Raw genomic sequence first — 26462 nt, 5'->3', positions numbered from 1 at the left:
GAGAGGTAGATTAGTCAATTGTCCAAGCAAGCAGTAGTTGAGAGAACACCCAATGTATTACCAAGTGACACCATTCCTAACCCCAAGGAAGAATGCAAGGCAATCCAATTAAGGAGTGGAAAAACTTTGGTAAATGACAAAGAAGCCACCAAGAAGCCAATAGAGGATGAAAAGACCAGCAGTAAAGAGCAAGTGACAATTGAAGAAAAGAACCAAGAAAGGCTCAAGGAAAAAGAGGAACCTCAAGCTTCAAAGAAGGGGAAGCAGATTATGGAGGAGCCATCATAATAACTGATGAAGTTAGTGAAGACTTATACCCCTCCTTTGCCATACCTTCAGAGGTTACAAAAGGAGATCAAAGACCAACAGTTCCCTAAGTTCCTAGAAGTGTTTAAGAAGCTGGAGATCAATATTCCACTTGCTGAAGCTCTAGAACAAATGCCTCTGTATGCAAAATTCCTCAAAGAGCTCATCAATAAGAAAAGAAGCTGTAATGAGAAGGAGACAGTGATTTTAACCCAGGAATGCAGTGCTGTCATCCAAAGAGGTCTTCCCCCAAAGCTCAAAGAACTAGGAAGCTTTATCCTATAATGCACTATAGGCAACAGAACATTGGACAAAGCTCTCTGTGACCTAAGAGCCAACATCAATTTAATGCCCCTCTCACTAATGAAGAAGCTTGAAATAAATGAAGTCAAGGCTACCATGATGTCACTCCAAATGGCTGACAAATCACTCAAGATACCAAATGGGGTTATAGAAAATTTATTAGTGAAGATTGGAGAATTCATTTTCCCTGCTGACTTTGTTATCCTGGACATGAAAGAAGAGGGACATAGTTCAATCATATTGGGATGGCCTTTCTTAGCAACAGCAAGAGCCATTATTGATGTGGAGAAAAGAGAGATGACCCTCAGGGTGCATGATGAAAAGATGATCATCAATGTCTTCAAAGACATGTAGTATTCTCTAGAGAAGGAAAAGCACATGAGAGTGGAAATGATAGAAGAAGTGGAAGAGGAGCTACTAGAAGATAACAACCAGGAAGAACAATAAGTGGAAATAGAGGTGGAACAAGGTTTCATAGAAGAGGAAGTGGTGGAAATCTCTTTTGAAAGCAAGGCAGAGGAGAAGCCAAAGCAGGAGTTAAAGCCTCTCCCCCCTCATCTCAAATATGTAATTCTTGGGGAAGCAGAGGCCCTGCCAGTGATCATAAACTCCTCCTTGAACATAGAAGAAGAAACAAAGCTGATTGAAGTATTGAAAGCTCACAAGACAGCCTTGGGTTAGATGATTGATGATATAAAGGGCATAAGCCCTGCCATTTGTATGCATAAAATTCTAATGGAGGAAGATTAAAGGTCTGTAGTTAAACCCCAAAAAAGACTTAACCCAACCATGAAGGAGGTGGTTCAAAAAGAAGTAATGAAGCTATGGAATGCTGGAATCATATACCCAATCTCTGATAGCTCATGGGTGAGCCCAGTACAGGTTGTGCCAAAGAAGGGAGGAATGATAAACCACTATTTTATGGTTTATCTTGTGCTTAATTGAGTGGTTTTTATCAAACCTTTGCGCACTTATTCATACAAATTGCATGGTTTTACAGTTCCTTCCTAGTTTTGTTTTATGGTTGAAAAATTGCTTCCTAAGCCTCTAATTTGTGTATTTTAATTCCCCTCTCTACCATTCGATGCCGTGATCTGTGTGTTCAATGATTTCAGGCTTTATAGGGCAGGAATGGCTTGGAGGATGGAGAGGAAGCTTACAAAAATGGAAGGAGCGCAAGAAATAAAGGACACAATCAGCAAGGAGTGATGCACACGCATGGCTCACGCGTGCGCGTAAATTGGAGTTCGCTCAACGACGTGTGCGCGTGCCTAACGCGTGCGTGATGAGCGGATAATTTATACGCTTTTTGGCATTATTTTTTGTATATTTTTAGTATATTTTAGCTAGTTTTATTATATTTTTATTAGTTTTTATTTAAAATTCACTTTTTTAGACTTTACTATGATTTTTTGTGTTTTCTGTGATTTTAGGTATCTTCTGGCTGAAATTGAGGGACCTGAACAAAAATCTGATTCAGAGGCTGAAAAGGGTTGCAGATGCTGTTGGATTCTAATCTCCCTGCATTCGAAGTAGATTTTCTGGAGCTACAGAAGCCCAATTGGCGCACTCTCAATTGCGTTGGAAAGTAGACATCCAGAGCTTTCCAGAAATATATAATAGTCCATACTTTTCTCGAGATTTGATGGCCCAAACAGGCGTTCCAAGTCGGCTTTAGAATTCCCAGCGTTAAATGCCGGAACTGGCACAAAAGTGGGAGTTAAACGCCCAAACTGGCACAATAGCTGGCGTTTAACTCCAAGAAAAGTCTCTACACATGAAAGCTTCAATGCTCAGCCCAAGCACACACCAAGTGGGCCCAGAAGTGGATTTTTACGTCATTTACTCATTTTTTGTAAACCTTAAGCTACTAGTTCTTTATAAATAGGACCTTTTGCTATTGTATTTTCATCTTTGGATCACTTTAGATCTTCGGATCATCTTTGGACGTCTAGTTCTTAGATCATGGGGGCTGGCCTCTCGGCCATGCCTAGACCTTGTTCTTATGTATTTTCAATAGTAGAGTTTCTACACACCATAGATTAAGTTGTGGAGCTCTGCTGTACCTCGAGTATCAATGCAATTACTACTATTTTCCATTCAATTCAGCTTATTCTTGTTCTAAGATATTCATTCGCACTCAAGAACTTGATGAATGTGATGATTATGTGATGCTTATCATCATTCTTACTTAAGAACACGTGCCTGACAACCACTTCCGTTCTACATGCAAACAAGGCTTGCGTGGATATCTCTTGGATTCCTTAATCAGAATCTTCGTGGTATAAGCTAGAATCCATTGGTGGCCATTCTTGAGAATCTGGAAGGTCTAAACCTTGTCTGTGGTATTCTGAGTAGGATTCAGGGATTGAATGACTGTGATGAGCTTCAAACTCGTGATTGTGGGGCGTTAGTGACAGACGCAAAAGAATCACTGGATTCTATTCCGACATGATCGAGAACCGACAGATGAATAGCCGTGCTGTGATAGAGCGCGTTGAACATTTTCACTGAGAGGACGGGACTGTAGCCATTGACAACGGTGATGCCCAACATACAGCTTGCCATGGAAAGGAGTAAGAATGATTGGATGAAGATAGTAGGAAATCAGAGAGACGGAAGGGACAAAGCATCTCCATACGCTTATCTGAAATTCTCACCAATGAATTACATAAGTATCTCTATCTTTATTTTATGTTTTATTTATCTTTTAATCATTAACCCTCCATAACCATTTGAATCTGCCTGACTGAGATTTACAAGATGACCATAGCTTGCTTCATACCAACAATCTCCGTGGGATCGACCCTTACTCGCGTAAGGTTTATTACTTGGACGACCCAGTGCACTTGCTGGTTAGTTGTGCGAAGTTGTGATAAAGAGTTGAGATTGCAATTGAGCGTACCATGTTGATGGTGCCATTGATGATCACAATTTCGTGCACCAAGTTTTTGGCGCCGTTGCCGGGAATTGTTCGAGTTTGAACAACTGACGGTTCATCTTGTTGCTTAGATTAGGTAATTTTATTTTATTTTGTTCTTCAGAGTTCTTAAGAATGAATTCTAGAGTTTCAGATGATGTTTTCATCATCACCAAAGCTGATTGATTCTCATCAATTTAGCTCTTGAATGTAATGTCCTGCTGAAGCTTGGCTAGCCATGTCTAATCTTTTTAGATTAAAGCTTTAGACTAACATTGCATGATTCCTGGAAATTCTTATTAAGAATTTTGATATCCTTATTTTCTTTTCCACTCAATTTTCGAAAAATACAAAAAAAAAATTAATAAAATCTTAAAATCAAAAATATTTTTATGTTTCTTGTTTGAGTCTAGTGTCTAATTTTAAGTTTGGTGTCAATTGATGTCTTTATTCTTCTAATTTTCAAAAATTACATGCATTATGTTCTTCATTGATCTTCAAGTTGTTCTTGATGATTTTCTTGCTCTGATCTTTAAATTCTCTTGTTTTGAGTGTTTTGTTGTTTCTCATATGCATTCTCAATTTGTTAGTGTCAATAGTATACAAACTTCTAAGTTTGGTGTCTTGCATGCATTGTTTATTTGATCTTAGTTTCATTTTGATTATTCCTCATCATTAAAAATTCAAAATTTTTTTTTTAATTTGTGTCTTTTCAAGTCAATAATACAGAGAATTGAAGATTCAGAACATGCAGCAGAGGAATTACACAGAAAAAGCTGGGCGTTCAAAATGCCCAGTGAAGAAGGAAAACTGGCGTTTAATGCCCAAAAGGGTAGCATTTTGGGTGTTAAACACTAGAATGGATACCATTCTGGGCGTTTAACGCCAGGATGATGCAAGAGGGAAGATTTTGTTTTTAATTTAAATTTTTTTTCAAGTTTTCATAATTTTTTCAAAATCAAATCTTTTTCAAACCATATCTTTTCAATCATATATTTTCAAAATCAATTTCTTTCTATTCTCAAAAATACTTGCCTACAATTAATGATTTGATTCAACATTTCAAGTATGTTGCCTTTTCTGTTAAGAAAGGTTTAATGTTTGAATCATATCTTTTAAATTTCTTATTAGTCAAGTCATTAATTTTAAAAATAAAATCTTTTTAATTGTTTTTCAATCATATCTTTTTAAAACCATAACTTTTCAATCATATCTTCTTAATCACATCTTTTTCAAAATAGTTTTCAATCATATCTTTTTGATTTCTAATTTCAAAATCTTTTTCAAAATCATTTTATTTCTTTCCCAACTCTAATTTTCGAAAATCATTCACCAAATTTTCAAAATTTCTTTTAATTATTTTAAAATCTTTTACTTTATTTTCGAAAATTCTTCCCCTCTTCTCACATCCTTCTATTTAAGGACTAACACTCCTTCACTATCAACAATTCGAACTCTATCTCTCTTGATAAGTTCGAATTCTTCTTCTTCTACCTCCTCCTTCTATTCTTCTTTTCCTCTGACATCTCAAGGAATCTCTATACTGTGACATAGAGGATTCCATATTTTCTTGTTCTCTTCTCTTTCATATGAGCAAGAGCAAAGACAAAAGCATTCTTGTTGAGGCTGACCCTGAACCTGAAAGAACCTTGAAGCGAAAGTTAAGAGAAGCTAAAGCACTACTCTCTGTAGAGGACCTAACAGAAATCTTCAAACAAGAAGAAGACATGGTAGCCGAAAACAACAACAATGCCAACAGTGTAACGAAAGTGCTTGGTGACTTTACTGCACATACTCCCGACTTCTATGGGAGAAGCATCTCTATCCCTGCCATTGGAGAAAACAACTTTGAGCTTAAGCCCAATTAGTTTCTCTAATGCAACAGAATTGCAAGTTCCATGGACTTTCACTGGAAGATCCTCATCAGTTTTTAGCTGAATTCCTGCAAATCTGTGACACTGTCAAGATCAATGGGGTTGACCTTGAGGTCTACAGACTTATGCTATTCCCTTTTGCTGTAAGAGACAAAGCTAGGATATGGTTGGACTCACAACCTAAAGAAAGCCTGAACTCTTGGGAAAAGCTAGTCAATGCCTTCTTGGCAAAGTTCTTTCCACCTCAAAAATTGAGTAAGCTTAGAGTGGAAGTCCAAACCTTCAGACAAAAGGAAGGTAAATCCCTCTATGAAGCTTGGAAAAGATACAAAAAATTGATTAGAAAGTGTCCTTCTGACATGCTTTCTGAATGGAGCATCATAGGTATCTTCTATGATAGTCTGTCTGAACTGTCCAAGATGTCATTGGACAGCTCTGCTGGAGGATCTCTTCAACTGAAGAAGACGTCTGCAGAAGCTCAAGAACTCATCGAAATGGTTGCAAATAACCAATTCATGTACACTTCTGAAAGGAATCATGTGAACAATGGGACGAATCAGAAGAAAGGAGTTCTTGAGATTGATACTCTGAATGCCATATTGGCTCAGAATAAAATATTGACTCAGCAAGTCAATATAATTTCTCAAAGTCTGTCTGGAATGCAAGCTGCACCAAGCAGTACTAAGGAAGCTTCATCTGAAGAAGAAGCTTATGATCTTGAGAACCCATAAATGGAAGAGGTGAATTACATAGGAGAACCCTATGGAAACACCTATAATCCTTCATGGAGAAATCATCCAAATCTCTCATGGAAGGATCAACAGAGATCTCAACAAGGTTTCAACAACAATAATAGTGGAAGAAACAGGTTTAGCAATGGCAAACCTTTTCCATCATCTTCTCAGTAACAGACAGAGAATTCTAAGAAGAGCCACTCTGACTTAGCAACCATGGTCTCTGATCTAATCAAAACCACTCAAAGTTTCATGACTGAAACAAGGTCCTCCATTAGAAACTTGGAGGCACAAGTGGGTCAGTTGAGTAAGAAAGTTACTGAACACCCTCCTAGTACTCTTCCAAGCAACACAGAAGAGAATTCAAAAGGAGAGTGTAAGGCCATCAACATGGCCAAATTTGGAGAGAAGGAAGAGGTAGTGATCGCCACTGAGGAAGACCTCAATGGACGTCCACTGGCCTCCAATGAGTTCCCTAATGACGAACCATGGGAATCTGAGGCTCACACTGAGACCATAGATATTCCATTGAATTTACTTCTACCATTCATGAGCTCTGATGAGTATTCTTCCTCTAAAGAGGACGAAGATGTCACTGAAGAGCAAGTTGCTAAGTACCTTGGAGCAATCATGAAGCTAAATGACAAGTTATTTGGAAATGAGACTTGGGAGGACGAACCCCCTTTGCTCACCAAAGAACTGGATGACTTGACTAGGCAGAGATTACCTCAAAAGAGACAGGACCCTGGAAAGTTCTCAATACCTTGTACATTAGGCACCATAACCTTCGAGAAGGCTCTGTGTGACCTAGGGTCAAGCATAAACCTCATGCCTCTCTCTGTAATGGAGAAGCTAGGGATCTTTAAGGTACAAGCTGCAAGAATCTCACTAGAGATGGTAGACAATTCAAGAAAACAAGCTTATGGACTTGTAGAGGATGTTATGGAAAAGGTTGAAGACCATTACATCCCTGCTGATTTCATAGTCCTAGAGACTGGGAAGTGCATGGATGAATCCATCATCCTTGGCAGACCCTTCCTAGCCACAGCAAAGGCTTTGATTGATGTTGATAGAGGAGAATTGATCATTCAAGTGAATGAAGAATCCTTTATATTTAAGGCTCAAGGATATCCCTCTGTAACCATGGAGAGGAAGCATGAAGAGCTTTTCTCAAAACAGAGTCAAACAAAGCCCCCACAGTCAAACTCTAAGTTTGGTGTTGGGAGGCCACAACCAAATTCTAAGTTTGGTGTTGAACTCCCACATTCAAACTCTAAGTTTGGTGTTGGGAGGTTCTAACATTACTCTGAACATCTGTGAGGCTCCATGAGGGCCCACTGTCAAGCTACTGACATTAAAGAAGCGCTTGTTGGGAGGCAACCCAATGTTATATTTATCTATTTTCCATTGTTATTTTATGTTTTCTATAGGTTGATGATCATGTGAAGTCACAAAAATAATTGAAAAAGCAAAAAACAGAATGAAAAACAGAAAGAAAAATAGCACACCCTGGAGGAAAAGCTTGCTGGCGTTTAAACGCCAGTAAGGGCAGCAAATGGGCGTTTAACGCCCAGTCTGGCACCATTATGGGCGTTTAACGCCAGAAAGGGGCACCAGACTGGCGTTTAATGCCAGAAAAGGGCAGCAGCCTGGCATTTAATGCCAGGATTGGTAGAAAGAGCGTTTTACATGCCACTTGGTGCAGGGATGAGCTATCCTTGACACCTCAGGATATGTGGATCCCACAGGATCCCCACCTACACCACCACTCTCTCTCTTCTTCACCCATTCACCAATCACCTCAATACCTCTTCCCCAAAAAAATCCCTCACCTATCCAATCCCACCATTCTCTTCACCACTGACATCCATCCTTCATAAAACCCCACCTACCCCACCATCCAAATTCAAACCACTTTCCCTCCCAAATCCACCCATAATGGCCGAACCCTACCCCTCTCTCCACCCCTATATAAACCCTACTTCACTCCTTCATTTTCACACAACCTAAACACTACTTCTCCCCCTCAGCCGAACCACAAAGGCCCCTCCATCTCCTCTATTTCTTCTTCTTCTACTATTTTCTTTCCCCTTTTGCTCGAGGACGAGCAAACTTTCTAAGTTTGGTGTGGTAAAAGCGTTGCTTTTTGTTTTTCCATAACCATTTATGGCACCTAAGGCCGGAGAAACCTCTAGAAAGAGGAAAGGGAAGGCAAAAGCTTCCACCTCCGAGTCATGGGAGATGGAGAGATTCATCTCAAGAGTGCATCAAGACCACTTCTATGAAGTTGTGGCCATGAAGAAGGTGATCCCCGAGGTCCCTTTCAAACTAAAAAAGAGTGAATATCTGGAGATCCGACATGAGATCCAAAGAAGAGGTTGGGAAGTTCTTACCAACCCCATTCAACAAGTCGGAATCTTAATGGTTCAAGAGTTCTATGCCAATGCATGAATCACCAAGAACCATGATCAAAGTGTGAACCCGGACCCAAAGAATTGGCTTACAATGGTTCGGTGGAAATGCTTAGATTTTAGTCCAGAAAATGTAAGGTTGGCATTCAACTTGCCCATGATACAAGGAGATGAACACCCCTATACTAGAAGGGTCAACTTTGATCAAAGGTTGGACCAAGTCCTCATAGACATTTGTGAAGAGGGCACTCAATGGAAGAGAGATTCAAGAGGAAAGCCGGTTCAACTGAGAAGGAATGACCTCAAGCCCGCGGTTAGGGGATGGTTGGAGTTTATCCAATGCTCAATCATTCCTACTAGCAACCGGTCCGAAGCTACTATAGACTGGGCTATCATGATTCATAGCATCATGATTAGAGAGGAAGTGGAAGTTCATAAGGTTATATCCCAAGAACTTTATAAGGTGGCGGACAAGTCCTCTACCTTGGCAAAGTTAGCCTTCCCTCATCTCATTTGTCACCTTTGTAATTCAGTTGGAATTAACATAGAGGGAGACATCCTCATTGATGAGGACAAGCCCATCACTAAGAAGAGGATGGAGCAAACAAGAGATCCCACTCATGGACATGAGGAAATTCCTCATCATGAAATCCCTAAGATGCCTCAAGGGATGCACTTTCCTCCACAAAACTATTGGGAGCAAATCAAAACCTCCCTAGGAGAATTGAGTTCCAACATGGGACAACTAAGGGTGGAGCACCAAAAACATTCCATCCTCCTCCATGAAATTAGAGAAGATCAATGAACCATGAGAGAGGAGCAACAAACGCAAGGAAGAGACATTGAGGAGCTCAAGCACTCCATAAGATCTTAAAGAGGAAGAATAAGCCGCCATCACTAAGGTGGACCCGTTCTTTAATCTCCTTGTTCTTTATTTTTCTGTTTTTCAAAAAAAATTACGCTTTATGTTTTATTTATGTTTATGTCTTATTACATGATCATTAGTTTCTTAGTGTCTATGCCTTAAAGTTATGAATGTCCTATGAATCCATCACCTTTCTTAAATGAAAAATGTTTTTATTACAAAAGAACAAGAAATACATGATTTCGAATTCATCCTTAAAACTAGTTCAATTATTTTGATGTGGTAGCAATACCTTTGATTTTTGAATGTATGCTTGAATAGTGCATATGTCTTTTGAATTTATTGTTCATGAATGTTAAAATTGTTGGCTCTTGAAAGAATGATGAAAAAGGAGACATGTTACTGAGGATCTGAGAAATCATAAAAATGATTCTTGAAGCAAGAAAAAATAGTGAATTCAAAAAAAAAAGAGAGAGCAAGCAAAAAAACCCAATAGCCCTTTAAATCAAAAGGAAAGGATAATAAAAAGGATCCAAGGCTTTGAGCATCAGTGGATAGGAGGGTCTACAGGAATAACATCCTGGCCTAAGCGGCTAAACCAAGCTGTCCCTAACCATGTGCTTGTGGCGTGAAGGTGTCAAGTGAAAACTTGAGACTGAGTGGTTAAAGTCATGATCCAAAGCAAAAAGAGTGTGCTTAAGAACCCTTGACACCTCTAATTGGGGACTCTAGCAAAGGTGAGTCACAATCTGAAAAGGTTCACCCAGTTATGTGTCTGTGGCATGGATGTATCCGGTGGTAATACTGGAAAACAGAGTGCTTTGGGCCACGGCCAAGACCCATAAAGTAGCTGTGCTCAAGAATCAACATACTATACTAGGAGAATCAATAACACTATCTGAATTCTGAGTTCCTATAGATGCCAATCATTCTGAACCTCAAAGGATAAAGTGAGATGTCAAAACTGTTCAGAGGCAAAAAGCTACAAGTCCCGCTCATCTAATTGGAGCTAAGTTTCATTGATAGTTCGGAGTTTATAGTATATTCTCTTCTTTTTATCCTATTAGATTTTCAGTTGCTTGGGGATAAGCAATAATTTAAGTTTGGTGTTGTGATGAGCGGATAATTTATACGCTTTTTGGCATTGTTTTTAGTATGTTTTTAGTATATTTTAGCTAGTTTTTGTTATATTTTTATTAGTTTTTATTTAAAATTCACTTTTCTAGACTTTACTATGAGTTTTTGTGTTTTTCTGTGATTTCAGATATTTTCTGGCTGAAATTGAGGGACTTGAGAAAAAATCTGATTCAGAGGCTGAAAAGGGCTACAGATGCTGTTAGATTCTCACCTCCCTGCATTCGAAGTGGATTTTCTGGAGCTACAGATATCCAATTGGCGCGTTCTCAATTGCGTTGGAAAGTAGACATCCAGGGCTTTCCAGAAATATATAATAGTCCATACTTTCCCCGAGATTTGATGGCCCAAACAGGCGTTCCAAGTTGGCTTTAGAATTCCCGGCGTTAAACGCCGGAACTGGCACAAAAGTGGGAGTTAAACGCCCAAACTGGCACAATAGCTGGCGTTTAACTCCAAGAAAAGTCTCTACTCATGAAAGCTTCAATGCTAAGCCCAAGCACACACCAAGTGGGCCCGGAAGTGGATTTTTACGTCATTTACTCATTTTTTGTAAACCTTAAGCTACTAGTTCTCTATAAATAGGACCTTTTGCTATTGTATTTTCATCTTTGGATCACTTTAGATCTTCAGATCATCTTTGGATGTATAGTTCTTAGATCATGGGGGCTGGCCTCTCGGCCATGCCTAGACCTTGTTCTTATGTATTTTCAACGGTAGAGTTTCTACACACCATAGATTTAGGTGTGGAGCTCTGTTGTACCTCGAGTATCAATGCAATTACTACTATTTTCCATTCAATTCAGCTTATTCTTGTTCTAAGATATTCATTCGCACTCAAGAACTTGATGAATGTGATGATTATGTGATGCTCATTATCATTCTCACTTATGAACACGTGCCTGACAACCACTTCCTTTCTACATGCAAACAAGGCTTGAGTGGATATCTCTTGGATTCATTAATTAGAATCTTCATGGTATAAGCTAGAATCCATTGGCGGCCATTCTTGAGAATCCGAAAGGTCTAAACCTTGTCTGTGGTATTCTGAGTAGGATTCTGGGATTGAATGACTGTGACGAGCTTCAAACTCACGATTGTGGGGCGTTAGTGACAGACGCAAAAGAATCACTGGATTCTATTCTGACATGATCGAGAACCGACAGATGAATAGCCGTGCTGTGACAGCGCGTTGAACATTTTCACTGAGAGGACGGGACTGTAGCCATTGACAACGGTGATGCCCAACATACAGCTTACCATGGAAAGGAGTAAGAAGGATTGGATGAAGATAGTAGGAAAGCAGAGAGATGGAAGGGACAAAGCATCTCCATACGCTTATCTGAAATTCTCACCAATGAATTACATAAGTATCTCTATCTTTATTTTATGTTTTATTTATCTTTTAATCATTAACCGTCCATAACCATTTGAATCTGCCTGACTGAGATTTACAAGATGACCATAGCTTGCTTCATACCAACAATCTCCGTAGGATCGACCCTTACTCACGTAAGGTTTATTACTTGGACGACCCAATGCACTTGCTGGTTAGTTGTGCGAAGTTGTGATAAAGAGTTGAGATTGCAATTGAGCGTACCATGTTGATGGCGCCATTGATGATCACAATTTCGTGCACCAGTGCGCATGACAAGGAAAATCGCCAAACAACGCGCATGCGTGAGTGACGCGTACGCGTGACATGCGCGACGTACAATAGTATCAGAAATCGCTGGGGGCAATTTCTGGGCTGTTTTTGACCCAGTTTACGGCCCATAAAACACAGAATAGAAGCTGCAGAGTAAGGAAATCATTCAATCATACACTTTTCATTCACACAAATTTAGGTTTTAGATGTGGATTCTAGAGAGAGAGGTTCTCTCCTCTCTCTAGGTTTTAGGATTTAGGATTTCTATTAGTTTTAGGTTTATTTCTTCCTAATTCCAGGTTCAATGTTCCTTTAATTTAGTTTCTCTTTTACTTCTATTTATTCTATTACTTTAATTTATGAATTTTCATGTTAAATTTGATTTTATATTTAATGCAAATTGAGGTATTTCAGATTTATGATTACTTTCTTCAATTTATATTATTGATGCTTTCAATTTAATTTAGATTCCTCTCCTTTTGGCTTTGAAGTTGATTAATATTTGGAGACCCTTGAGTTGGAAGACTCAAGAGTTAATAGGTAATCGGAAGTTGTTGGCTGGCTTTCTAGTCTCTAACCTAATCCTTTCCAGGGAAAAGGGTTAGGACTTGTGAATAGAAGTTGGCTCTCAACTTAACTTTTCTTTATACGATAAAGGATAACTAAGTAGAAACAACAACCTATTATTATCAATCTTGGAAAATCCAACAAGGATAGAACTTCCGATTAATCTTTTCCTTGCCAAGAGCTTCTCTAGTTATTAGTTTATTCCTTTTGCCATTTACTATTCTTGCTTCTTATCTTAAAAACCCCAAAATATACCTTTACATAACTAATAACAAGAACACTTCCCTGCAATTCCTTTGAGAGATAACTCGAGGTTTAAATACTTCAGTTATCAATTTTATCAGGGGTTTGTTACTTGTGACAACCAAAACTTTTGCACGAAAGGATTCTTTATTGGTTTAGAAGCTATACTTTCAACGAGAATTTATTTGTGAAACTCTAGACCACGCAAGAAATCTGTTCGTTAAGGAATGACAGTCATTTCCAATGAGAAGAACGAATTAATCCCCACAAGGACAGTGACTGGGTGGAGGATGTGCATAGATTATAGAAGACTGAATGATACTACAAGAAAATATCATTTTCCTCTCCCATTCATCGACTAGATGTTGGAAAGATTAGATGGCCATGCATATTATTGCTTCTTGGATGGGTATTCTGGGTACAATCAAATAGTGGTGGATCCCAATAATCAAGAAAAGACTTCATTCACCTGTCCATTTGGAGTCTTTGCTTACAGAAGGATGCCCTTTGGGCTGTGCAATGCTCCTGCAACTTTTCAAAGGTGTATGCTTTCTATATTTTTTGACATGGTGAAGAAGTTCTTAGAAGTTTTCATGGATGATTTTTCTGTTTTTGGCAATTCATTTAACACTTGCTTGCATCATTTAACTTTTGTTTCAAAAAGATGCCAAGAAACTAATCTAGTATTGAATTGGGAGAAATGCCATTTCATGGTTCCTAAAGGGATAGTTCTTGGGCATAAGGTTTCAAGTAAAGGTATAGAAGTTGACAAAGCAAAAATAGAAATCATTGAAAAGCTTCCTATGCCTATTAATGTGAAAGCAGTAAGAAGTTTCCTTGGACATGCTGGTTTTTACAGAAGATTCATCAAAGCTTTTTCAAAAATAGCAAAACCACTAAGCAAACTACTAGTGATTGATAATCCTTTCATCTTTGATGACAATTGCAAGCATGCCTTTGAAACTTTAAAAAGAAAACTCACTACAGCACCAATCATCACACCCCCATACTGGGGATTGCCTTTTGAACTTATGTGTGATGCAAGTGACTTTGCAATTGGTGCTGTATTGGGGCAAAAGAAAGACAAGTTGCATCATGTTATATACTATGCTATTGATGAGCGGATAATTTGTACCCTTTTTGGCATTGTTTTTAGTATGTTTTTAGTATCTTTTAGTTAGTTTTTATTATATTTTTATTAGTTTTTAGTTAAAATTCACTTTTCTGGACTTTACTATGAGTTTGTGTGTTTTTCTGTGATTACAGGTATTTTCTGGCTGAAATTGAGGGATCTGAGCAAAAATCTGATCCAGAGACTCAAAAGGACTGCAGATGCTGTTGGATTCTGACCTCCCTGCACTCGAAGTGGATTTTCTAGAGCTACAGAAGCCCAATTGGCGCGCTCTCAACGGCGTTGGAAACTAGACATCCTGGGCTTTCCAGCAATATACGATAGTCTATACTTTGCCCAAGATTTGATGGCCCAAACCGGCGTTCAAAGTCACCTACAGAAATTCCAGCGTTAAACGCCGGAACTGGCACCTAAATGGGAGTTAAACGCCCAAACTGGCATAAAAGCTGGCGTTTAACTCCAAGAAGAGTCTCTACACGAAATTTCTTCATTGCTCAGCCCAAGCACACACCAAGTGGGCCCGGAAGTGGATTTTTATGTCATTTACTCATCTTTGTAAACCTTAGGCTATTAGTTTTCTATAAGTAGGACCTTTTGCTATTGTATTTTCATCTAGAAATCTTTGGATTATTTTAGATCCTTTGATCATCTTTGGACACCTAGTTCTTAGATCATTGGGAGGTTGGCCTCACGGCCATGCCTAGACCTTGTTCTTATGTATTTTCAACGGTGGAGTTTCTACACACCAAAGATTAAGGTGTGGAGCTCTGCTGTACCTCGAGTATTAATGCAATTACTATTGTTCTTCTATTCAATTCCGCTTGTTCTTTGTCCAAGATATCACTTGTTCTTCAACTTGATGAATGTGATGATCCGTGACACTCATCATCATTCTCACCTATGAACAAGGTGACTGACAACCACTTTTGTTCTACAAGCAACCAAGGCTCTAGTGAATATCTCTTGGATTCCTGATACACGATGCATGGTTGATCGCCTGACAACCGAGTGCTCGCCTGACAAACGAGCCAGTCATTCCGTGAGATCAGAGTCTTTGTGGTATAGGCAAGAACTGATGGCGGCATTCAAGAGAATCCGGAAGGTCTAACCTTGTCTGTGGTATTCTGAGTAGGATTCAATGATTGAATGACTGTGACGTGCTTCAAACTCCTAGCAGGCGGGGCGTTAGTGACAGACGCAAAAGAATCAATGGATTCTATTCCGGCCTGACCGAGAACCGACAGCTGATTAGCCATATGCTGTGACAGAGCATAGGAACATTTTCACTGAGAGGATGGGAGGTAGCCACTGACAACGGTGAAACCCTACATAAGCTTGCCATGGAAAGGAGTAAGAAGGATTGGATGAAGACAGTAGGAAAGCAGAGAGAGACGGAAGGGAAGGCATCTTCATACGCTTATCTGAAGTTCCTACCAATGAATTACATAAGTATCTCTATCTTTATCTTTATGCTTTATTCGTATATCACTATACCCATTTGAGTCTGCCTGACTAAGATTTACAAGGTGACCATAGCTTGCTTCATACCAACAATCTCCGTGGGATCGACCCTTACTCGCGTAAGGTTTATTACTTGGACGACCCAGTGCACTTGCTGGTTAGTTGTGAGAAGTTGTGTAATGCCATGGGATTGAACACCAAGTTTTTTGGGGTTCATGACCGGGGATTATGAGAGTTGTGAAAAGTATTGTTCACAATTTCGCGCACCAAGTTTTTGGCGCCGTTGCCGGGGATTGTTTGTGTATGGACAACTGACGGTTCATCTTGTTGCTTAGATTATGTATTTTTTCTTCAGAGTCCTTAAGAATGAATTCTAGTGTTTCATGATGATCTGTTGAAGTCTGGCTGGCTGAGAAGCCATGTCTAATCTTATTGGACCGAGGTTTCAACTAATCATCACAATAGCTTGTTGATTCCTATCAATCTTGCTATTGGAGCAATGATCTGCTAAGGCTTGGCTGGCCATTGGCCATGTCTAGTGTTTTGGACCGAAGCTTTCTTTGAAAGCTTGGCTGGCTGTGAAGCCATGTCTAATTCCTGGACCGGAGTCTTAGACTAACATTGCAATGATTCCTGGAATCCAAATTAAGAATTCTGAAACTTTTATTTTCTATTTCCATATAATTTTCGAAAAAACACAAAAAAATTTTCAAAATCATAAAAACCAAAAATATTTTATGTTTCTTGTTTGAGTCTAATGTTTAATTTAAGTTTGGTGTCTTGCATGTATTGTTTATTTGATCTTGGTTCTATTTTCAAGTCAATAGTACAGGGAACTGAAGATTCAGAACATGCAGCAGAGGAATTACACAGAAAAAGCTGGGCGTTCAAAACGCCCAGTGAAGAAGGACAGACTGGCGTTTAAACGCCAGCCAGGGTACCTTGTTGGGCGTTTAACGCCCAAAAAGGTAGCATTTTGGGCGTTAAACGCCAGAATGGATACCATTCTGGGCGTTTAACGCCAGGATGGCACAAGAGGGAGGATTTTGTTTTCAAATCAATTTTTTTTCAAGTTTTCAAAGTTTTTCAAAATCAAATCTTTTTCAAATCATATCTTTTCAATCAAATGTTTTCAAAATCAATTTCTTTCCTTTTTCAAAGATACTTACTAACAATTAATGATTTGATTGAACATCTCAAGTATATTGCCTTTTCTGTTGAGAAAGGTTTAATGTTTGAATCATATCTTTTCTTGTTAGGCAAGTCATTAATTTTTAAAATCATATCTTTCAAAATTGTTTTCAAATCATTTTTTTTTCAATCACATAGTTTTAAAATCAATCATATCTTCTTAACCTCATCTTTTTCAAAATAACTTTCAATCAAATCTTTTTGACTTCTAATTTCAAAATCTTTTTCAAAAATCACTTGATTCCTTTTCCACTGTGAGTTTTCGAAAATTATCAATCAATTTTTCAAAATGATTTTTAAAAACTTTTTAATTAATTTTCGAAAATTCTCTTCCCCTCTTCCCACATCCTTCTATTTATGGAGTACCACTCCTTCTCAATGCACAATTCGAACTCTATCTGATTAAGTTCGAATTCTTCTACCTCTTTCTTCTATTTTTCTGTTCTTCTGACACCTCAAGGAATCTCTATACTGTGACATAGAGGATTCCACATTTTCTTGTTCTCTTCTCTTTCATATGAGCAGGAGCAGAGACAAAGGCATTCTTGTTGAAGCTGACCCTGAACCTGAGAGGACCTTGAAGCGAAAGCTAAGAGAAGCCAAAGCACAACTCTCTTTAGAGGACCTGACCGAATTCTTCAAGGAAGAAGAACACATGGCAGCCGAAAACAACAACAATGCCAACAATGCAAGGAAGGTGCTGGGTGACTTTACTGCACCTACTCCCGACTTCTATGGGAGAAGCATCTCTATCCCTGCCATTGGAGCAAACAACTTTGAGCTTAAGCCTCAATTAGTTTCTCTAATGCAACAGAATTGCAAGTTCCATGGACTTCCATTGGAAGATCCTCATCAGTTCTTAGCTGAATTCTTGCAAATCTGTGACACTGTCAAGACTAATGGGGTTGACCCTGAGGTCTACAGACTAATGCTATTTCCTTTTGCTGTAAGAGACAGAGCTAGAACATGGTTGGACTCTCAACCTAAAGAAAGCCTGGACTCTTGGGAAAAGCTAGTCAATGCCTTCTTGGCAAAGTTCTTTCCACCTCAAAAATTGAGTAAGCTTAGAATGGAAGTCCAAACCTTCAGACAGAAGGAAGGAGAATCCCTCTATGAAGCTTGGGAAAGATACAAACAATTAATCAGAAAGTGTCCATCTGATATGCTTTCTGAATGGAGCATCATAGGTATTTTCTATGATGGTCTCTCTGAACTATCCAAGATGTCTTTGGATAGCTCTGCTGGAGGATCTCTTCATTTGAAGAAGACGCCTACAGAAGCTCAAGAGCTAATTGAAATGGTTGCAAATAACCAATTCATATACACTTCTGAAAGGAATCCTGTGAACAATGGGACTAGTCAGAAGAAAGGAGTTCTTTAGATTGACACTCTGAATGCCATATTGGCTCAGAACAAAATATTGACTCAACAAGTCAATATGATTTCTCAAAGTCTGTCTGGAATGCAAAATGCACCAAGCAGTACTAAGGAAGCTTCATCTGAGGAAGAAGCTTATGATCCTGAGAACCCTTCAATGGAAGAGGTGAATTACATGGGAGAACCCTAGGGAAACTCCTATAATTCTTTATGGAGAAATCACCCAAACTTCTCATGGAAGGATCAACAGAGACCTCAACAAGGTTTCAACAACAATAATGGTGGAAGAAACAGGTTTAGCAATAGCAAGCCTTTTCCATCATCTTCTCAGCAACAGACAGTGAGTTCTAAGCAGAATACCTCTGACTTAGCAACCATGGTCTCTGATCTAATCAAAACCACTCAAAGTTTCATGACTGAAACAAGGTCCTCCATTAGGAATTTGGAGGCACAAGTGGGACAGCTGAGCAAGAAAATTACTGAACTCCCTCCTAGTACTCTCCCAAGCAATATAGAAGAAAATCCAAAAGGAGAGTGCAAAGCCATCAACATGGCCGAATTTTGGGAGGAAGAAGAGGCAGTGAACGCCACTGAGGAAGACCTCAATGGACGTCCACTGGCCTCCAATGAGTTCCCCAATGAGGAACCATGGGAATCTGAGGCTCAAAATGAGACCATAGAGATTCCATTGGACTTACTTCTGCCATTCATGAGCTCTGATGAGTATTCTTCCTCTGAAGAGGATGAGTATGTCACTGAAGAGCAAGTTGCCAAATACCTTGGAGCAATCATGAAGCTAAATGACAAGTTATTTGGAAATGAGACTTGGGAGGATGAACCCCCTTTGCTCACCAAAGAACTGGATGACTTGTCTAGGCAGAAACTGCCTCAAAAGAGACAGGATCCTGGGAAGTTTTCAATACCTTGTACCATAGGCACCATGACCTTCAAGAAGGCTCTGTGTGACTTAGGGTCAAGTGTAAACCTCATGCCTCTCTCTGTAATGGAGAAGCTAGGGATCTTTGAGGTGCAAGCTGCTAGAATCTCATTAGAGATGGCAGACAACTCAAGAAAACAAGCTCATGGACTTGTAGAGGATGTATTGGTAAAAGTTGAAGACCATTACATCCCTACTGATTTCATAGTCCTAGAGACTGGGAAGTGCATGGATGAATCCATCATCCTTGGCAGACCCTTCCTAGCTACAGCAAAGGCTGTGATTGATGTTGATGGAGGTGAACTGATCATTCAAGTGAATGAAGAATCCTTTGTGTTTAAGGCTCAAGGATATCCCTCTGTCACCATGGAGAGGAAGCATGAAGAGCTTCTCTCAAATCAGAGTCAAACAGAGCCCCCACAGTCAAACTCTAAGTTTGGTGTTGGGAGGCCACAACCAAACTCTAAGTTTGGTGTTGAACCCCCACATTCAAACTCTAAGTTTGGTGTTGGGAGGTTCCAACATTGCTCTGATCATCTGTGAGGCTCCATGAGAGCCCTCTGTCAAGCTATTGACATTAAAGAAGCGCTTGTTGGGAGGCAACCCAATGATTATATTTTATCTATTTCTCTTTGTTATTTTATGTTTTTTGTAGGTTGATGATCATAAGAAGTCACAAAATCAATTGAAAAAGCAAAAACAGAATGAAAAACAGGAAGAAAAACAGCACACCCTGGAGGAAGAACTCACTGGCGTTTAAACGCCTGTGAGGCTAGCAGTTGGGCGTTTAACGCCCAGTCTGACACCATTCTGGGCGTTTAACGCCAGAATGGGGCACCAGACTGGCGTTAAACGCCAGAAAAGGGCAAGAACCTGGCGTTAAACGCTAGGAATGGGCACCAGCCCGGCGTTTAACGCCAGAAATGGCTCAAAACGTGATTTTGAATGCCATTTGGTGCAGGGATGACTTTTCCTTGACACCATAGGATCTGTGGACCCCACAGGACCCCCACAAACCCCATCTCCCCCCTCTCCTATATAAACCCTTCTTCACCCCTTCATTTTCACACAACCTAAAACCCCACTTCTCCCCCTCTTTGGCCGAATACATAATCCCCTCCCTTCTTCCTCATTTCTTCTTCTTCTACTCTCTTCTTTCTTCTTTTGCTCGAGGACGAGCAAATCTTTTAAGTTTGGTGTGGTAAAAGCATTGCTTTTTGTTTTTCCATAACCATTTATGGCATCCAAGGCCGGAGAAACCTCTAGAAAGAGGAAAGGGAAGGCAAAAGCTTCTACCTCCGAGCCATGGAAGATGGATAGATTCATCTCAAGGGTGCATCAAGACCACTTCTATGAAGTTGTGGCCTTGAAGAAGGTGATCCCCGAGATCCCCTTTTCACTCAAAAAGGGTGAATATCCGAAAATCCGACATGAGATCCGAAGAAGAGGTTGGGAAATTCTTACCAACCCCATTCAACAAGTCGGAATCTTAATGGTTCAAGAGTTCTATGCCAATGCATGGATCACCAAGAACCATGATCAAAGTGTAAACCCGGACCCAAAGAATTATCTTACTATGGTTCGGGGGAAATACTTGGATTTTAGTCCGGAAAGTGTAAGGTTGGCATTCAATTTGCCCATGATGCAAGGAGATGAACATCCTTACACTAGAAGGGTCAACTTTGATCAAAGGTTGGACCAAGTCCTCACAGTCATATGTGAAGAGGGCGCACAATGGAAGAGAGATTCAAGAGGCAAGCCGGTTCAATTGAGAAGGCATGACCTCAAACCCGTGGCTAGAGGATGGTTGGAGTTCATCCAACGCTCAATCATTCCCACTAGCAACCGGTCCGAAGTTACTCTAGACCGGGCCATCATGATTCATAGCATCATGATTGGAGAAGAAGTGGAAGTTCATGAGGTTATAGCCCAAGAACTCTATAAGGTGGCGGACAAGTCCTCTACCTTAGCAAGGTTAGCCTTTCCTCATCTCATTTGTCACCTCTGTTATTCAGTTGGAGTTGACATAGAGGGAGACACCCCCATTGATGAGGATAAGCCCATCACTAAGAAAAGGATGGAGCACACAAGAGACCCCTCTCATCATGAGATCCCTGAGATGCCTCAAGGGATGCACTTTCCCACAAAACTATTGGGAGCAACTAAACACCTCCCTAGGAGAATTGAGTTCCAACATGGGACAACTAAGGGTGGAGCATCAAGAACACTCCATCATCCTCCATGAAATTAGAGAAGATCAAAGAATCATGAGAGAGGAGCAACAAAGACAAGGAAAAGACATTGAGGAGCTCAAGCACTCCATAGGATCTTCAAGAGGAAGAAAGAGCCGCCATCACTAAGGTGGACCCGTTCCTTAATTTCCTTGTTCTTTATTTTTCTGTTTTTCGAATTTTAGTGCTTATGTTTGTCTATGTTTGTGTCTTGTGATCATTAGTGTCTTAGTGTCTATGCCTTAAAGTTATGAATGTCCTATGAATCCATCACCTTTCTTAAAAATTGTTCTTAATTGAAAAAGAAAAAGAATTGCATGAATTTTGAATTTTATAGCAGTTTAATTATTTTGATGTGGTGGCATTACTTTTGTCTTCTGAATGTATGCTTAAAAAGTGCATATGTCTTTTGAATTTGTGGTTCATGAATGTTGGCTCTTGAAAGAATGATGAAAAAGGAGACATGTTACTGAGGATCTGAAAAATCATAAAAATGATTCTTGAAGCAAGAAAAAGCAGTGAATACAAAAAAAAAAAGAGGCGAAAAAAAAAAGAAAAAATTCGAAAAAAAAAAGAGAGAAAAAGAAAGAGAAAGAAAGAAATAAAGTTGTGATCCAAGGCAATAAGAGTGTGCTTAAGAACCCTGGACACCTCTAATTGGGGACTCTAGCAAAGCTGAGTCACAATCTGAAAAGGTTCACCCAATTATGTGTCTGTGGCATGTATGTATCCGGTGGTAATACTGGAAGACAGAGTGCTTTGGGCCACGGCCAAGACTCAAAAAGTAGCTGTGTTCAAGAATCATCATACTTAACTAGGAGAATCAATAACACTATCTGGATTCTGAGTTCCTAAAGAAGCCAATCATTTTGAATTTCAAAGGATAGAGTGAGATGCCAAAACTGTTCAAAGACAAAAAGCTAAAAGCCCCGCTCATCTAATTAATACTGATCTTCATAGATGTTTTTGGAGTTCATTGCATATTCTATTCTTTTCATCTTATTTGATCTTCAGTTGCTTGGGGACAAGCAACAATTAAGTTTGGTGTTGTGATGAGCGGATAATTTGTACCCTTTTGGCATTGTTTTTAGTATGTTTTAGTATCTTTAGTTAGTTTTATTATATTTTATTAGTTTTTAGTTAAAATTCACTTTTCTGGACTTTACTATGAGTTTGTGTGTTTTTCTGTGATTTCAGGTATTTTCTGGCTGAAATTGAGGGATCTGAGCAAAAATCTGATCCAGAGACTCAAAAGGACTGCAGATGCTGTTGGATTCTGACCTCCCTGCACTCGAAGTGGATTTTCTGGAGCTACAGAAGCCCAATTGGCGCGCTCTCAGCGGCGTTGGAAAGTAGACATCCTGGGCGTTCCAGCAATATATGATAGTCCATACTTTGCCCAAGATTTGATGGCCCAAACCGGCGTTCAAAGTCACCTACAGAAATTCCAGCGTTAAACGCCGGAACTGGCACCTAAATGGGAGTTAAACGCCCAAACTGGCATAAAAGCTGGCGTTTAACTCCAAAAAGAGTCTCTACACGAAATTTCTTCATTGCTCAGCCCAAGCACACACCAAGTGGGCCCGGAAGTGGATTTTTATGTCATTTACTCATCTTTGTAAACCTTAGGCTACTAGTTTTCTATAAGTAGGACCTTTTGCTATTGTATTTTCATCTAGAAATCTTTGGATTATTTTAGATCCTTTGATCATCTTTGGACACCTAGTTCTTAGATCATTGGGAGGCTGGCCTCACGGCCATGCCTAGACCTTGTTCTTATGTATTTTCAACGGTGGAGTTTCTACACACCATAGATTAAGGTGTGGAGCTCTGCTGTACCTCGTGTATTAATGCAATTACTATTGTTCTTCTATTCAATTCCGCTTGTTCTTTGTCCAAGATATCACTTGTTCTTCAACTTGATGAATGTGATGATCCATGACACTCATCATCATTCTCACCTATGAACAAGGTGACTGACAACCACTTTTGTTCTACAAGCAACCAAGGCTCTAGTGAATATCTCTTGGATTCCTGATACACGATGCATGGTTGATCGCCTGACAACCGAGTGCTCGCCTGACAAACGAGCCATCCATTCCGTGAGATCAGAGTCTTCGTGGTATAGGCAAGAACTGATGGCGGCATTCAAGAGAATCCGGAAGGTCTAACCTTGTCTGTGGTATTCTGAGTAGGATTCATTGATTGAATGACTGTGACGTGCTTCAAACTCCTAGCAGGCGGGGCGTTAGTGACAGACGCAAAAGAATCAATGGATTCTATTCCGGCCTGACCGAGAACCGACAGCTGATTAGCCATATGCTGTGACAGAGCATAGGAACATTTTCACTGAGAGGATGGGAGGTAGCCACTGACAACGGTGAAACCCTACATAAGCTTGCCATGGAAAGGAGTAAGAAGGATTGGATGAAGACAGTAGGAAAGCAGAGAGAGACGGAAGGGAAGGCATCTTCATACGCTTATCTGAAGTTCCTACCAATGAATTACATAAGTATCTCTATCTTTATCTTTATGCTTTATTCGTATATCACTATACCCATTTGAGTCTGCCTGACTAAGATTTACAAGGTGACCATAGCTTGCTTCATACCAACAATCTCCGTGGGATCGACCCTTACTCGCGTAAGGTTTATTACTTGGACGACCCAGTGCACTTGCTGGTTAGTTGTGCGAAGTTGTGTAATGCCATGGGATTGAACACCAAGTTTTTTGGGGTTCATGACCGGGGATTATGAGAGTTGTGAAAAGTATTGTTCACAATTTTGCGCACCAAGTTTTTGGCGCCGTTGCCGGGGATTGTTTGTGTATGGACAACTGACGGTTCATCTTGTTGCTTAGATTAGGTATTTTTTCTTCAGAGTCCTTAAGAATGAATTCTAGTGTTTCATGATGATCTGTTGAAGTCTGGCTGGCTGAGAAGCCAAGTCTAATCTTATTGGACCGAGGTTTCAACTAATCATCACAATAGCTTGTTGATTCCTATCAATCTTGCATTGGCCATGTCTAGTGTTTTGGACCGAAGCTTTCTTTGAAAGCTTGGCTGGCTGTGAAGCCATGTCTAATTCCTGGACCGGAGTCTTAGACTAACATTGCAATGATTCCTGGAATCCAAATTAAGAATTCTGAAACTTTTATTTTCTATTTCCATATAATTTTCGAAAAAACACAAAAAAATTTTCAAAATCATAAAAACCAAAAATATTTTATGTTTCTTGTTTGAGTCTAATGTTTAATTTTAAGTTTGGTGTCTTGCATGTATTGTTTATTTGATCTTGGTTCTATTTTCAAGTCAATAGTACAGGGAACTGAAGATTCAGAACATGCAGCAGAGGAATTACACAGAAAAAGCTGGGCGTTCAAAACGCCCAGTGAAGAAGGACAGACTGGCGTTTAAACGCCAGCCAGGGTACCTGGTTGGGCGTTTAACGCCCAAAAAGGTAGCATTTTGGGCGTTAAACGCCAGAATGGATACCATTCTGGGCGTTTAACGCCAGGATGGCACAAGGGGGAGGATTTTGTTTTCAAATCAATTTTTTTTCAAGTTTTCAAAGTTTTTCAAAATCAAATCTTTTTCAAATCATATCTTTTCAATCAAATGTTTTCAAAATCAATTTCTTTCCTTTTTCAAAGATACTTACTAACAATTAATGATTTGATTGAACATCTCAAGTATATTGCCTTTTCTGTTGAGAAAGGTTTAATGTTTGAATCATATATTTTCTTGTTAGGCAAGTCATTAATTTTTAAAATCATATCTTTTAAAATTGTTTTCAAATCATTTCTTTTTCAATCACATAGTTTTAAAATCAATCATATCTTCTTAACCTCATCTTTTTCAAAATAACTTTCAATCAAATCTTTTTGACTTCTAATTTCAAAATCTTTTTCAAAAATCACTTGATTCCTTTTCCACTGTGAGTTTTCGAAAATTATCAATCAATTTTTCAAAATGATTTTTAAAAACTTTTTAATTAATTTTCGAAAATTCTCTTCCCCTCTTCCCACATCCTTCTATTTATGGAGTACCACTCATTCTCAATGCACAATTCGAACTCTATCTGATTAAGTTCGAATTCTTCTACCTCTTTCTTCTATTTTTCTGTTCTTCTGACACCTCAAGGAATCTCTATACTGTGACATAGAGGATTCTACATTTTCTTGTTCTCTTCTCTTTCATATGAGCAGGAGCAGAGACAAAGGCATTCTTGTTGAAGCTGACCATGAACCTGAGAGGACCTTGAAGCGAAAGCTAAGAGAAGCCAAAACACAACTCTCTTTAGAGGACCTGACCGAATTCTTCAAGGAAGAAGAACACATGGCAGCCGAAAACAACAACAATGCCAACAATGCAAGGAAGGTGCTGGGTGACTTTACTGCACCTACTCCCGACTTCTATGGGAGAAGCATCTCTATCCCTGCCATTGGAGCAAACAACTTTGAGCTTAAGCCTCAATTAGTTTCTCTAATGCAACAGAATTGCAAGTTCCATGGACTTTCATTGGAAGATCCTCATCAGTTCTTAGCTGAATTCTTGCAAATCTGTGACACTGTCAAGACTAATGGGGTTGACCCTGAGGTCTACAGACTAATGCTATTTCCTTTTGCTGTAAGAGACAGAGCTAGAACATGGTTGGACTCTCAACCTAAAGAAAGCCTGGACTCTTGGGAAAAGTTAGTCAATGCCTTCTTGGCAAAGTTCTTTCCACCTCAAAAATTGAGTAAGCTTAGAGTGGAAGTCCAAACCTTCAGACAGAAGGAAGGAGAATCCCTCTATGAAGCTTGGGAAAGATACAAACAATTAATCAGAAAGTGTCCATCTGATATGCTTTCTGAATGGAGCATCATAGGTATTTTCTATGATGGTCTCTCTGAACTATCCAAGATGTCTTTGGATAGCTCTGCTGGAGGATCTCTTCATTTGAAGAAGACGCCTACAGAAGCTCAAGAGCTAATTGAAATGGTTGCAAATAACCAATTCATATACACTTCTGAAAGGAATCTTGTGAACAATGGGACTAGTCAGAAGAAAGGAGTTCTTGAGATTGACACTCTGAATGCCATATTGGCTCAGAACAAAATATTGACTCAACAAGTCAATATGATTTCT

The 26462-nt window shown here is 39.4% G+C and overlaps 1 protein-coding gene and 2 non-coding genes across 3 annotated transcripts; 1 reads left to right on the top strand and 2 right to left on the bottom strand.

Annotated features, from left to right (window-relative positions):
* Positions 1-294: 294 nt before the first annotated feature.
* On the top strand, positions 295-963 carry LOC130966596 (uncharacterized). Its single transcript, XM_057891409.1, has 2 exons — positions 295-490; positions 602-963. The coding sequence occupies exons 1-2, from the start codon at positions 295-297 to the stop codon at positions 961-963; spliced, it is 558 nt and encodes a 185-aa protein (XP_057747392.1).
* Positions 964-17849: 16886 nt separating this feature from the next.
* Positions 17850-17957, bottom strand: LOC130970986 (small nucleolar RNA R71). Its single transcript, XR_009082227.1, has one exon. It is a non-coding gene; the product is annotated as a small nucleolar RNA R71 (small nucleolar RNA).
* Positions 17958-26075: 8118 nt separating this feature from the next.
* On the bottom strand, positions 26076-26183 carry LOC130971672 (small nucleolar RNA R71). The gene has a single exon (XR_009082881.1). It is a non-coding gene; the product is annotated as a small nucleolar RNA R71 (small nucleolar RNA).
* Between the last annotated feature and the right edge of the window lie 279 nt (positions 26184-26462).

This window comes from Arachis stenosperma, chromosome 3 (assembly GCF_014773155.1).
Source record: "Arachis stenosperma cultivar V10309 chromosome 3, arast.V10309.gnm1.PFL2, whole genome shotgun sequence".
NCBI lineage: Eukaryota > Viridiplantae > Streptophyta > Magnoliopsida > Fabales > Fabaceae > Arachis > Arachis stenosperma.
Note: the sequence above shows the minus strand (reverse complement) of the source record. Positions and strands in the feature narration are given on the sequence as shown.